Genomic DNA, 13,106 nt, shown 5'->3' with positions numbered 1-13,106 from the left:
TAAAAGGGCTGAGCATGGGATAGTGCAAATAGCAAATCAATGGGTCAGGGAAGTGGGTTAAGTGCTGGACAGAGTCCTATCGGGGAACTGGGCCTAGGGACTAATCATTCTAGAAAACTTGCTGGAACATCCAGGTTTTCAGTTCCCTACAAAAAGAGGACAATGTGAGGGCTTGTCTACTCTCCCTGGGGAGGGTGTTTCAAAGTCAGGGGGCCACCACCGAGAATGCCCTCTCCCTCTTCTCCACCAGCCATGCTTGTGACGGTGATGGAAGTGAGAGGAGGGTCTCCCTGGCAAATCTTAGAGCCTGCGCCAGTTTGTAGGGGGAGATGCGATGATGAAGATAGGCAGGACCCGAACTGTTTAGGGCTTTGTAAGTCATGATCTACAAATTTGGCTTGCTGTGTAAACAAGGATTGGTAAGAAAGCTTCAACTGAGAAATCGTTTCCCCATGATAACTCTTTGTGGAGTGAGTTTCCCTTCTAAGAGGCACATTTCTTTTCCTTCCTGTTGTCTCATCCCCATTCTTAACTTTGTCATTTTTAAGTTGGATGTTTGTAACTCGGGGACTGCCTTTATTAAGAGTGTGGCAGTGAACAAATGAAACAATATTAATCCAAAGGTATTTGTATAGAATATGACTGATACACTCCAGAAATATGCTTCGTATACTATACTGAAGGGAGGAAAAGAGCTCTTTAGTGTTTGCAGTCATTGGATGTAATGCTGTGTTTTAACACATATCAGTTGGCTGGGGAAATACTCACGTTGTCCTTTAAATATTCCTTATCAAGGAGAACGGTCAATATAATTGTTCCTTGCCTTAAAAACATGCCATCTTATTGCTGTGCATTATCTCTCAGTAGTCTTTCTTCCAAAGCCTAGAATCATATACCAAAGGCTGTTTTGACATTATTGGCCCCAGCTTTTCTGTCTATTTTTTTCTTTTCTTTTTCTTAGGGGTGTTAAATCCAGATGCAACTGATTTCATTCCAAGGGAAAGGCAAACTTTTGGTCTAAATTGGAGCAGACAGTCTACACTGGAGTTGGATCCGGATTCAGGCAGAACTATACCTCCTCCTATTCAGCCTAGGCACAGTAAATATGACAGCCCTTCTGCAGATCAGCGGGCTTTTTACAGTCCGGAGAGCCAGCGTAGAGGCCAGTCAGATGCTCCCCTGTTCAGCAGTATGGGTAAAAGCAAGGGCCGCAGCCTACATAGCCAGCGGTGGCAGAGGTCAAGGAATGATAGAGCGCATGGTAAAAATCAGGTGAAGCACACCTCTGCAGGGATGCCAGAAGATCCTGCATGTCTAGATACCAGATTGGTTCCAGGGCGGAGGATGAATCCTAGAGACTACAGTGATAACTCTTCGGATAGTGAGAAAGAGACTGCTACGGCAGATAGCAGAGGAGCAAAGCCAAAGAAGACGTATTTGATGCATTCGCGTGGAAGAGGGTTGAAAGAAAAGGAGAAATATCCACCTGAGAGGGAGAAAAGAATAGCCCCTAAATGGAAGGACAAGACCTTTGATAACGTGTCAATAGTAGATGTGACTCAGTCGGACTCTTCTGAAACATCTTTTGGAAAAGCAGTGTCTGATGGCTTTTCTGACAATAGTATGGCACGGAGGAAGTATCCGTTTGGAAACAGATATTTTAGGGATCCTGTGTGGAATAAGGACACTGGCAAAAGACAAGAGGCATCCAGGAGTAAAACTGTGAAGCATGTTAAGAATGCGTCCCTTCCCCATCCTCCCAAAGAGCGCAGCAGTGACAAGAGGAAAGAATCTGTGCTCCGCGAAAGAGGTTCAAACTCTGTGACTGTGGCACAAACACAAACAGTGTGTGAAACATCTGCATATGATGGGAGAAAACCTATTTTTCATGATGCGTATAAGAACAGGCGTTGGAAAAAGCAAATCGATGCACCAAAGAGCAAGGAAACTCATACAGGTAAATTTCCCAATAGAGGTGTTCAAATCTGGGTTGAACGCCTTCCTACCCAACAGTTTGTTTTGTTATGCAGAGTGTAAAAAGGAGAGGAAAGATAACAATTGAGCAAACTACTTTCTCATCATACATGGCTGAGATTTGTGGTGTTGTAATATGTACCGTATATTCTGGTGTATACGATTACTTTTTAACCCAAGAAAATCTTCTCAAAAGTCAGGGGTTGTCTTATACACGGAAGTCGTCTTATATACGCTGGGGTAGCCTTATGCATGGGGGTCGTCTTATAGAGCGGGTGCTGAAACTTCCAATCCGGATTGGAGATTCTGTGGTTGCTGCATATTGTGGGAGGAGCTCAACAAAGTCAGTGGCCGTGCCCCTGCCGTATGCAGCGACTGTATGAAAGCATTAAGGGCGACGCTGTACAAGTATGGTAGAGGAAAATCCATACATCAGGATTTGTGGACTTAATGCGGTCCTGATTGTGAGGTGAAGGGGCGCCCAGGGTATGTGTAAGTGAAGGGGCGCCCAGGGTATGTGTAAGTGAAGGGCGGAGCAAGCTACAGGCGTCCTGGGCGCCCAGGGTATGGAAAAAAGAGATAAAGTTGCTCTGGGCCCAGAAAAACACAACTCTTTTACCTGTCTGGCCCGCCCTTGTATCCTATTACCGTACCTCAGATCTCGCTCCTGAAGACTGCAGTGAAGCAGTGCAGGTGCGCATGTGCAAGTTCTGAGAGGCAGAGAAGGAGGTACAGTAATAGGAAAATTACTATATTGAAATCAAATCTGATGCTTTTTAAATTTCTATTTGGTGTGTGTTGGAAGAGGGGTAGTCTTATACGTCGAGTATATCCCAAACTATATTTTAACTGGAAAAGTTGAGAGTCGTCTTATATGCCCAGTCGTCTTATATACGGTACCCATAGACAGAGAAACATGATGAGCTAGTAAATCATAAAGCTTTAATTTTCCTGTGTCGCCATTGGATATGATAAATAGTGAATCTTGTTGCTTTCCACATAATGGTGATTGTCAGCATGTCCTGGGAAACACTATAGTTCCCTGGAAACTTCACAGGAAAAAAAATGGTAATGGCTAAAAAGCTGCTTTGGCAGAACATCTTTCCAAATGTGACAGATCTTCTGGAAAAGTCAAGCTGCCGGGAAGTATTTGAGTACATGCCATGGGTGCGCTCTTAATTCTTGTGGGACAATGGTGAGGCCAAATGGATGGCCTTTTCTGTACTTTGTTAGAGCATGTCCTGAATTTTAGGCAATGCCTTCCTCAGGTTGTCTAGCAAGTTTGTAAGATTGTTCTGCTGAATTAAGAAACAATTGAAACTGGACATTTTAAAACTTGTGGGATGCAATGCTATTTTACCAGTGCAATGCTTGGGAAGGTGCTGCCCTAATATTGAAATGGCAGTTGCACTGCTGTGTGAAATCCTTCATCCTTGTTGTACTGCTGAGCAGGCTGATGTTCTGACAGTGCCTGCTCTTTGATAGCAATTTCAGCTGCACTGCATATCTGAAAGAATACTTGCAGAAAATCTGGACACCTGCTGCAATGATGAAAAAGTGTGGATGTTTTAGATAAAAGGTATCCTTGTGTCAGTACTTGAAATATGTTGTTGTTTGTGAGTTGCACAGTAATGTTTGCTGTCTCATATGCAACGTGAAGTTCAGGACTGAAGAAAATATTGGAAGAATTGGGACTGTAACCAGATGTACTATTTGAGATGCTAGCTAGCTGAGCCATGACAGGTTAGCTCTCTCAGATGCATTGCAAATAAATAAATTCCTTAGGGCTTTGTCAGCAGCTAGTTGTTGTATACACACAATGGTCTGATTTTTTTTACAGGGATTTCATTTGGCTTTGAATACAGCTGCTAGTTCTTAGAACAACAAGAAGGATTTCATTCCTTTAATGAAATAGTGAAGATGTTTTGATCTTGAATACATTTATGGCTATGGCATTGAGGGGGATAGTTGTACAAGGTGATATTAAAAATAAAAGAATATGTCATGAAAACAGTTGGCATACATGAAGTAGTGAAGCATGTTAAATAGATTTGTTTAACTTTAATATGCACAGGATGTGTTTATTGCTCAAACATGTTATTGTGTGAATATTTGAGGATAAATACTGAATTTCTCTTTCTTAGGGTCTCTGATAGAGCAGCTTACCTCAGAAAAATATGAATGTATGGTTTGTTGTGAGGTGATCCGTGTGGTAGCTTCAGTGTGGAGCTGCCAGAATTGCTATCATGTATTTCACCTGAGCTGCATAAAGAAGTGGGCAAGATCTCCAGCAGCACAGACTGAAGGTTAGTATTCCCTTCATCATCCTAAATTTATTGAAAAAAATCAGTGTTACAATCATACAATATCTTCCAGATGGTTTAATAAACTGTCTTGCATGAATATTTTGGGTACATTTATGCATCAGAAATGTGTTAATATAGTACATGGCACTTTAACAAATATGTTTTTTCAGTGATTGGGATAGTTAAGGTGATCAGATGTATCCTAAAATAATACCTTTTTGCAGATGGCAACAGTGGTTGGCGATGTCCAGCTTGTCAAAACGTTTCACCCCAAGTTCCTAATATCTACACCTGTTTCTGTGGTGAGTGCCTTACGTATGTAAATCTGCCATTATATAATTAACATTTAATGTGTTTTGAAAATCTTAATCATTTTTCATGTGCTCCCTTTTTACACCTTAGTTTTATGGGTCCTCCCTTGCATTTATAAACCAGTATGAATATTATCAGTCTTAACTTTTTGTTTAACAGTACTCATTACTTTTTGGACCACTTATTTGCTCCCAATTTCTCATTTTCATCTTAAGTTTAGTTTAATCAAATATCAACTTGATCATTTAACAAGAAAATATTCCTTCATACTTCAAAATAGTAATTGAAACTTTGTTGGCTGTTCCTGGAAAAATTGTTTAAAATTGTTCATTTTAGGTATTCAGTCTTGTATCCTGTGATATGTTACCTTAAGTAGATTATCTTCACATCCGTACAGCCAACGGATAGATAGAATTTCCAAAAGTGTTAAAAAAGCCTTAGGGGAGAATGTTTCCCATCTGATGAGGTAGATAATGGAAATTTGGGGGAAAATTGAAAAATGATATTTTCACACTAGACGCATTTGCTTGAGCACTGTATAAATTCATATATTAGCACATAAAATTGTAACATTTGGAATACTTATGAAACTTAAAATCACATGTATCTTAGTTCTTAGATCCTCACGGGTCAGAAAAAAGCAAAATGCTGAAAATACAAATATTGTAATAAATTATTTGTATTATCTAGATTTCAAGTGGCTCATGCAATCACAGTCTAACTCAGTATTAGGTTTAACTCCACACTGAAAATATTGAGCACTTTGATAGTGTATGATCATAGCAAGTAAAAGGTAAGCAATGAAGACCCTGTGTGCCACTTGTGAAAATTAAAGTATCCACTAGGTGCAAAAAAGCATATTGACATGATGTAATTGTCTACTGTATGCCCAGGAATTATTTCCTAATTCTGTTACAGACTTGTCTTATCTTACAAATTATACTGTGCCATTCAGGGCATTTTGAATGAGCAAAACCTTATCTAAAAAGCTCATGTTAAAAGAGGAAAATAATTTTGTTTTTGTTTTTTTCTATGTTATCCCAAATTTCCAACTTCTCACTTAGGGGGGAGGGTGGAGATGATTTTCCCTCCCAAATTTTTCTTGGACCCTCACATTTTTGCTTCAAATTGTATGGATCTCTGATTTATTTGTGAATACTCTTAATCTCAGCAATTCCCTTATTACTTAAGAAGGTCTGATTTTTCTTCTACAGACTTTGTTTCCTTAACTTACAATTCAGTCAATAATATATATAAGTCATGTTTCTTTGAATGTTTACTGTTTTCAGCTAAAACAACAGGTCCAGATGCCTTGGTAATAATAATAGCACAGGGTAATGCAGATGTGCAAGACAATGATATATTGGTGTACATGTGCATACAGGGACATTTCATATAGACAGAGATATTATCTATTTCATTATCTCGACAGAGATCTCTATGAAATATGCCTGCATTGTGTGACATGAACCTGCCATCGCATCTACTGCTGTACAGTTTGCTGTCTCTATGGAAACAGTCAGCTACATCTTTTGAAGCAAACTTAGATTGAATGACATATGTTGCAGAGTTATAATAGGATACTAACCATTATGAATGTAGCTGACAGTATCCAGTTTTTTAATAGCTGAAGAGTGTTGAATTGTTTTGTGGTAGGGAGGGAGAAGTGGGAAGATAAATGTGTGAGAATCATGAAATCTGAATTGTGTAGATCCATGAGGTGAACTTCTTTGTTTCAATTGAAGCACATATAGTCTACTTTCCATATCCACAGATGCAGCCATGCACTGCTTGCAAAATTGCACAAAGCAAACTTTTATTTTGCTGTTATATGTAAGGGACACTCTTTTACTATGTGATTGTGACTTGAGCATTAATGGATTTCGGTTTCTACAGGAGTCCTGTAACCAAACCCCAGCAGTTACCAAGGGCTCACTGTATGGACAAAGTATATATGGATTGGGGAAAGAGAAGAGGATGATGTTGGATTATTGCCACAGGAACAGGAAAGTGTAATGATAGTTTTGAATAATTTCAGTTTGGTAGCCCTGAATTCAGTTCAGTTAGAGAGTGCCATGATTTTTATTAATAAACAGATTACTTGCTGACCGTCGCATACGTTTTATTCTTTTTTCAAACATCTGATTCCTGGAGTCATTCTTGTTCTCCAGTTGTAGTTTGGTGAAGTACCGGCACTCTTAGGCAGAGAAGGCTAAAGACCTTATAAAACTACAACTCCCATAATTCTATAGCATGGAGCCATGGCAGTTGTAGTGACATAAAACTTTATTAATCCTATAGTGCAGATGCACCTGGAGAATTATGGTGCTGGAGGGAGAGAGAGAGAAAGAAGGATAACAAGGGCATTTGGAATAGACAGGAGAAAAGGAAAAAGACACAGACAAAGTTGAGGGGATAGACCGGGAGGCTGCGGGAATTAAGTCCTCTGCATGTTAAAGGGCTGTTTAACATGCAGAGGACTTAATTCCAAAGAAAGATTCATTGGAAAGGGGGCAGTTGACTCCATGAGGGAGTTTACCCTCTAAAATTGTGTTACTTGTTAATTTTGGTTTGTATGTGGGAAGACTCACAAATCTTTATTATAAATTAGGTGACTTTGGATTCTGCCACAGTCACATGTCAGGACTGGGCCCCATTCTCCATTGGGATAGGGGTGGAGTCACAGGTAGCTAAACCTCTAGACGTACGCTTTAAAAAATTATTCAAATAGACATACATTTGCAAGTGTTTGTTGCGTACAATGCAATACTTTCCAGCTATTAGTGTTCCATAATCATTTCTCAAATAATATATTTTCTTTAAGGGGTCACAGTCTTCTATTTAAATAGTACATATAAAAGTATCATTTACTCTTACTTAACATCCGCTTCTTCCTTGTCTACAGCCTTATAAGATTCTCTGTATACATTTTAGTTTAATTTTACATTGAGATGTTGAATCATTGGTTGCCATTCATTAACAAAGTTGTCTAATACCTCTCCTCTTAATAATACAGTTATTTTATCCATTATCAGCAAATCTGTCATATATTTTTTCCATTCTTCTAAAGGGGATATTCCTGGGGTTTTCCAATATCTGGCATATACTATTCGAGCTGCCACTATCGTGTAAAACAAAATCTTTCCAAATTTCCTTTCTAATTCTTCTAATTTCTAATTGGGCATATTCGAAATGTACATTTGTGGTTAGACCTATGCTTTTTAACAGGCTGTAAATAGCTGGTGAAGCAGGCTTATTTCTGTTCCAATTTCTTCTATTTTAATGTCCATTCAAGCACAGGAAAGGATTCTGAAGTCACCTGCTCTTCACCTTGTCTACTTTAGGCAGGCACACATGATTAAAGGTAGATTTAATAGAGCAGGAGCCTGCTCTTTCCTAGCCCAAGCATTGTTCATTGCACAGTTACCACAGACACATTGCTGCAATCCATCATCTAAAGTGTATGCTTCTCCAGCCCGCCTTCACTATCCTCCTAATGCTAATGGTGTTAAAAAACCTTCCAGTAAGACAGACAACAAGGAGGAGAAGTAGGGACTAGAGTGGGAGTTATGGCAGCTTTCACCGAGCCTTTGAAATTTTGTGGATACAGAGTGGTTGGTACTCTAGTTTTTACCCAGTTTGGACCCCCAGGTGTTATTGTATGATAACTCCCATCACTTTGGATTATCCAACATGTGAACTGCAAACAATGGGAATTGCCACCCAACAGATTTTGTGATTCTGAAGTTGGGGAAAGAATAAAGAACATTTGAAAGTCAGACATATCCCAAATCTGTATCTAAATTCAAACCTCACTTTCTGGGCTGAAGAGAACTAACTGCAGCCTTCTAGATGTTACAGTATCACAACGTTCATAGGTTCTAGTCATTATGCCAAATGTTGAGGAATATAGGAGTTGTATTCTAGCATGCTGAGGACCACATAAAATGACGTGGCAGGCTGGATTCTGTCCGTGGACCTTGAGGACACATACGTACTAGAGGATTTAGAAATGTTTGTAAATTGAAGCTTCACTGTCAGTCTTAACTGAGATATGCCTGTAGTTACTGTGTCAATGGGAATCTTGGTCTACTGAAAATTCAATCAAAGCCAAAGATCAAGTAAGATTCACAAATAATAAGTCCATAATAGATGAGTTTTCTATTCTTCCATGTCTGATTCATAAAATAGCAGAAAAGAGTTGCCTGTGAGTTTTCACTCTACTTTCAACTTTATAGATGAGTTACCTGCAGCCAGGCCCGTAGCCAGGATTTTGATTCAGGGGGTGCTGAGTTTGATGTTTGATTCGGGGGGGGGGGGGGCTGAGTTTGATTCCCGGGGGGGGGGGGGTGAGGGTCTACCCTAGCAAACCTTTTGTATTGTTATCCCAATACCTCCATGCATATGGGATATATGCATATGGGATATACTGAGCATGGTGATTAGATCATGATATGAATAAACATAACAGTTTAAATAATGTACCAGTAAATCCTTCTTGCAGACCACCCTGAGAATTTCGGGGGGGGGGGGGGGGGCTGAGTTTGATTCCCGGGGGGGGGGGGTGAGGGTCTACCCTAGCAAACCTTTTGTATTGTTATCCCAATACCTCCATGCATATGGGATATATGCATATGGGATATACTGAGCATGGTGATTAGATCATGATATGAATAAACATAACAGTTTAAATAATGTACCAGTAAATCCTTCTTGCAGACCACCCTGAGAATTTCGGAGGGGGGGGGCTGAAGCCCCTTAACCCCCCCCCCCCCTGGTTACATGCCTGCCTGCAGCTAAAATTAGCTGCCGCTAATATTGATAACAGACAATTTTATTGAATACTGTACTAATATACAAATATCCCATTCCATTTGTTTCCTTAAAATTATACTGAATCAAATGAATTGTTGTTAGATAAGGTTCCGATTAACAATGGAGTATGACAGACATAGCTTTTGACCCTATTTTTTCTTAAGTAAGTCAACTATATTGCACAAAAAATATACAGTATGGAACATTTTTTCAGTTTCAGTTCTAGATGTAAAGTCTAGGTGGGTATGTGTGTTCAAATTTCCTATGGACTTACGGTGACCTCATGAATTTCATAGGGTTTTCTTAGGTTCACAATTTTTATTTGTTTGATTCTGAAATACAGCCTGCAATACCTGGTATTCCTTGATAGTGTTCCATCCAAGTACTTTCATGGAAGTCATACCTGGATGCAGTTAAGCTGAATTCCTCACATTCCATGTAATCACTAATGTGCCCCGCTTCCCTTAATTTTCCATTGGGAAGCCTGACTGTACCAGCACCAGATGTATTTTTGAAGAAAACATATGGAGCCACTTAAATGTCTGTTCTCTGTAGAATTCTTTTATTTGATTCTGTGAGCTCTTTTCCTCATCTGCACCTATGTTTTTACCTGAGTCCTGAAACAGGATTGTTATCCAACTTTTGCTCGTGTTGCCCTTGCCTTATATTAGGTGAAGCATTTATAAATGATTCCTAAAAATAGCTTTTCAGAATGACTGCCGCCCTCACCACATGTTCCTGGGCAAATTTTGCTTGAACTAACCTTGCACAGGCAGAAAACTCACACTGAAGCTCTGTCAATCCTCTCCACCACCAGAGGGAATTTATTATTTAAAGAAAGACAGCATCTCCATTTGGAACTATGGGATCTGTACTGAATCAGGCAAATATTTCATTATCTATGGTATCCATTACATAAGTTGACATTTAAACCAGCACAGTATTTCATATCATATTTCCTATAAAGTAGCACCCTTAAGAAAATTATTTAGTTCTATGGGTTAACTGCTTGGAGACAGGCAGATTGGAAGGTTAATATTATTTTATCTCAAGAGAGATTCTGTATGGTCGAATTTGGTGAAATTGAGGCTAATTATTTATTAAGCTGACTAAGCAAGCTCCTAAGGCAAGCATTTCTTGCCCATTCCCAGTGTTCTTTGTTACACAGATCTTCCTTGGATTAAATATCTACACTGTTAGGAGGCAGCGATATTTTGCAGAATTTGCCCTAGTTGGTAGAAAATACAGAAACAAATAACCAAAAAATCTAGCTGGCCAAACAGGATACTCTCTTGGCCTTCTTAAGTTGTTTCGCGTTGCTGTGGCCCAGTCTGTGTATATGTGTTTTGTGTTTTGTATGTGTATGTGTGTATATGTGGTTATGCACATGCGTTGTAATGTTTTGTGGGGTTTTTTTTTTTGGCTTTTTAAGTCTCTTCTGTTGTGTTTTTCAGGATTTTTATGAGTGATAGTCACTTGTTGATATGATGGGTGTATTGTGTCCAAATTTGGTGTCAATTATGTTAATCCCCCAAACAAACATTACATTTTTATTTATATAGACAGTCCATCTGTTATTAAACAGCAAAGTAACAGCATTTTTAGCTTTGTCCTGGCTCCAAGAAGGCTAACCAAAATATTTTGCTTTTGATATATATTTTAAGTTTGTTAACAAACGACAAGAGAGAGAGAGAAAACCAAAGTAATCTGGCTAAAATTGTGTGTGTATATATATAAAAGAGACTAGCCGTCCCCTACCACGTATTGCTGTGGCCCAGTCTGTGTATATATGTTTGTGTGTATATATGCGTATAGGTGTGTATATATTTGTGTATTTGTGTGTTCATGTGTATATATGTGTGTTTATGTATATATGTGGTTTTGCGCATGCGTTGTAATGGTTTTTGTTTTTGTTTTTGGCTTTTTAAGTCTCTTTTGCTGTGTTTTCAGTGTTTTTTATGAGTGATGGTCACTCCTTGGCCTGATAGGTGTATTGTGTCCAAATTTGGTGTCAATTCGTCCAGTGGTTTTTGAATTATGTTAATTCCACAAACGAACATTAAATTTTTATTTATATATATATGTGCTATATTACGAGGCTGTATTTCAGAATATTATGTGGTCACTAACAGTAAAGTTTCCATCATAATACCTCAAAAATGTTAATGTTGATCATATTGCTCATCTTCATGGAAGCTATTTAAAACTGTTTGAAGATGTAAAATGATTACTTTAAAATGATTTTATTTATTTATTTTGTGTCAAAAACATTGCATAAAGTTGTGTATTAAGTGCCAATGTATCTTTGTTTTTTTCTTCCTGGATGGGAGATCTAAATATTTTATGTATTGCATTCCTTTCCTAGGTCGAGTAAAAAACCCTGAATGGAATAGAAATGAAATTCCACATAGTTGTGGAGAATTGTGTAGAAAGAAAAGATCAGCTCAAGATTGTCCGCACTTATGTAATATGTAAGTACATTAAACATTTTGCATGACATCTGAATTCTTGTGGAATGAGTAAATTAGCATCACTTGTTACAATTTAGGATTTTTATAACAATCATTGGCCCATTTATCTATAGATGGGTTTGAAGTTTTTCATGAGAGACTATAAGGCCTTAGATTAGTGCAGTTGTGGGTGGTAAGGATCCCTTTAAACAAAGAGGAAAAAAGTGGAGCTAGAAGCGGATATTCCCAGTCCCATCCCTCAACTAGCTCAAAATCCTTCCATTCTTTCTCTATTAGCTTTCATTGGTGGGAAATATTAGATAACACTCATGTTAACTGCAGTTAAAGTGGGCTGGAAGGTCAAGGGGGACTTGTGTTCTAAAATAAACCATGAGGCAACAACTGTTTTTAATCTCTTCATGTTTATAGCAAGAGAGGCTGTATCTGTACCAACCTTCTCTGTTGTCTAAGGCATGATTAGGTTTGGTAGGAGGAATATGAATATGTGTGATATAGCATATGGCGTTTTTAAGAATTTCAAGTTTCATTTGGGAGGGAGAGATTTTGAGAGTGGTACATTAAAAATTGCATATTGTGAGGAAAGATTGGAAGGTAAAACAGCCAAATTGTGCAATTATCCAGGTAAATGAAGATTTGCCTGATGATGGTTGGCAATCACTGTATATAGGGTTGAGATATTTGTTTCTTCAGAATGTACACATTCTATTGGATATAACGTTTTAAGTCTGGCAAAATTTCAATGTCAAAGTTACAATGTTCTGTTACATCTATTAAAATGCTAACAGCAATAATAGCATTTGACAGTATCTAGGATAAGATTGAAATGTATTTATATGCAATATCTAGGATAGGATTGAGATGTACTTAGTTAATTTGTATCCTGTCCTTCATCCAATATGACATCCAAGACAGCACCCACGCTAATGAAATGAAAATGTAACAAACCTTAAATTTAGTTAATTTCTTTTTTTACAGCCTCTGTCATCCAGGACCTTGCCCATCATGCCCTGCTTTTATGACCAGAAAATGTGAATGTGGACGCACAAGGTAAGATGATTTTATTGTTGTTTTCACACAATAATTACTTGTAGTGTCACAAAATATTTAGTATTGAAGAATTAAAATGATACCCTAACATATTCATGTGCCATATTTTTCATAGTTTGCCTAGCATTTTCTAATCATCTCAGTCTCCTAGACTACGTGTTACTTACGTGCAGTTTCGTAT

General features: G+C 38.3%; 1 protein-coding gene across 3 annotated transcripts in view; it reads left to right on the top strand.

The window, feature by feature from the left end:
* The window catches only part of NFX1 (nuclear transcription factor, X-box binding 1), a 44,342-nt gene that overhangs the window by 2,453 nt on the left and 28,783 nt on the right, over positions 1–13,106 (top strand). For all 3 annotated transcript variants that reach the window (XR_009631398.2, XM_060774643.2, XM_060774641.2), the window contains exons 2-6: positions 962–1,957; positions 4,119–4,280; positions 4,505–4,582; positions 11,773–11,878; positions 12,854–12,925. Coding sequence is in view for 2 of the 3 variants with exons in the window: in XM_060774643.2 (XP_060630626.2) it covers positions 962–1,957; positions 4,119–4,280; positions 4,505–4,582; positions 11,773–11,878; positions 12,854–12,925 (1,414 nt within the window). In the remaining variant the exon portion in view is untranslated. The remainder of the gene's footprint in view (positions 1–961; positions 1,958–4,118; positions 4,281–4,504; positions 4,583–11,772; positions 11,879–12,853; positions 12,926–13,106) is intronic.

Source organism: Anolis sagrei, chromosome 4, assembly GCF_037176765.1.
Source record: "Anolis sagrei isolate rAnoSag1 chromosome 4, rAnoSag1.mat, whole genome shotgun sequence".
Lineage (NCBI taxonomy): Eukaryota > Metazoa > Chordata > Lepidosauria > Squamata > Dactyloidae > Anolis > Anolis sagrei.
This window is presented reverse-complemented; position numbering and strand designations above follow the sequence as displayed.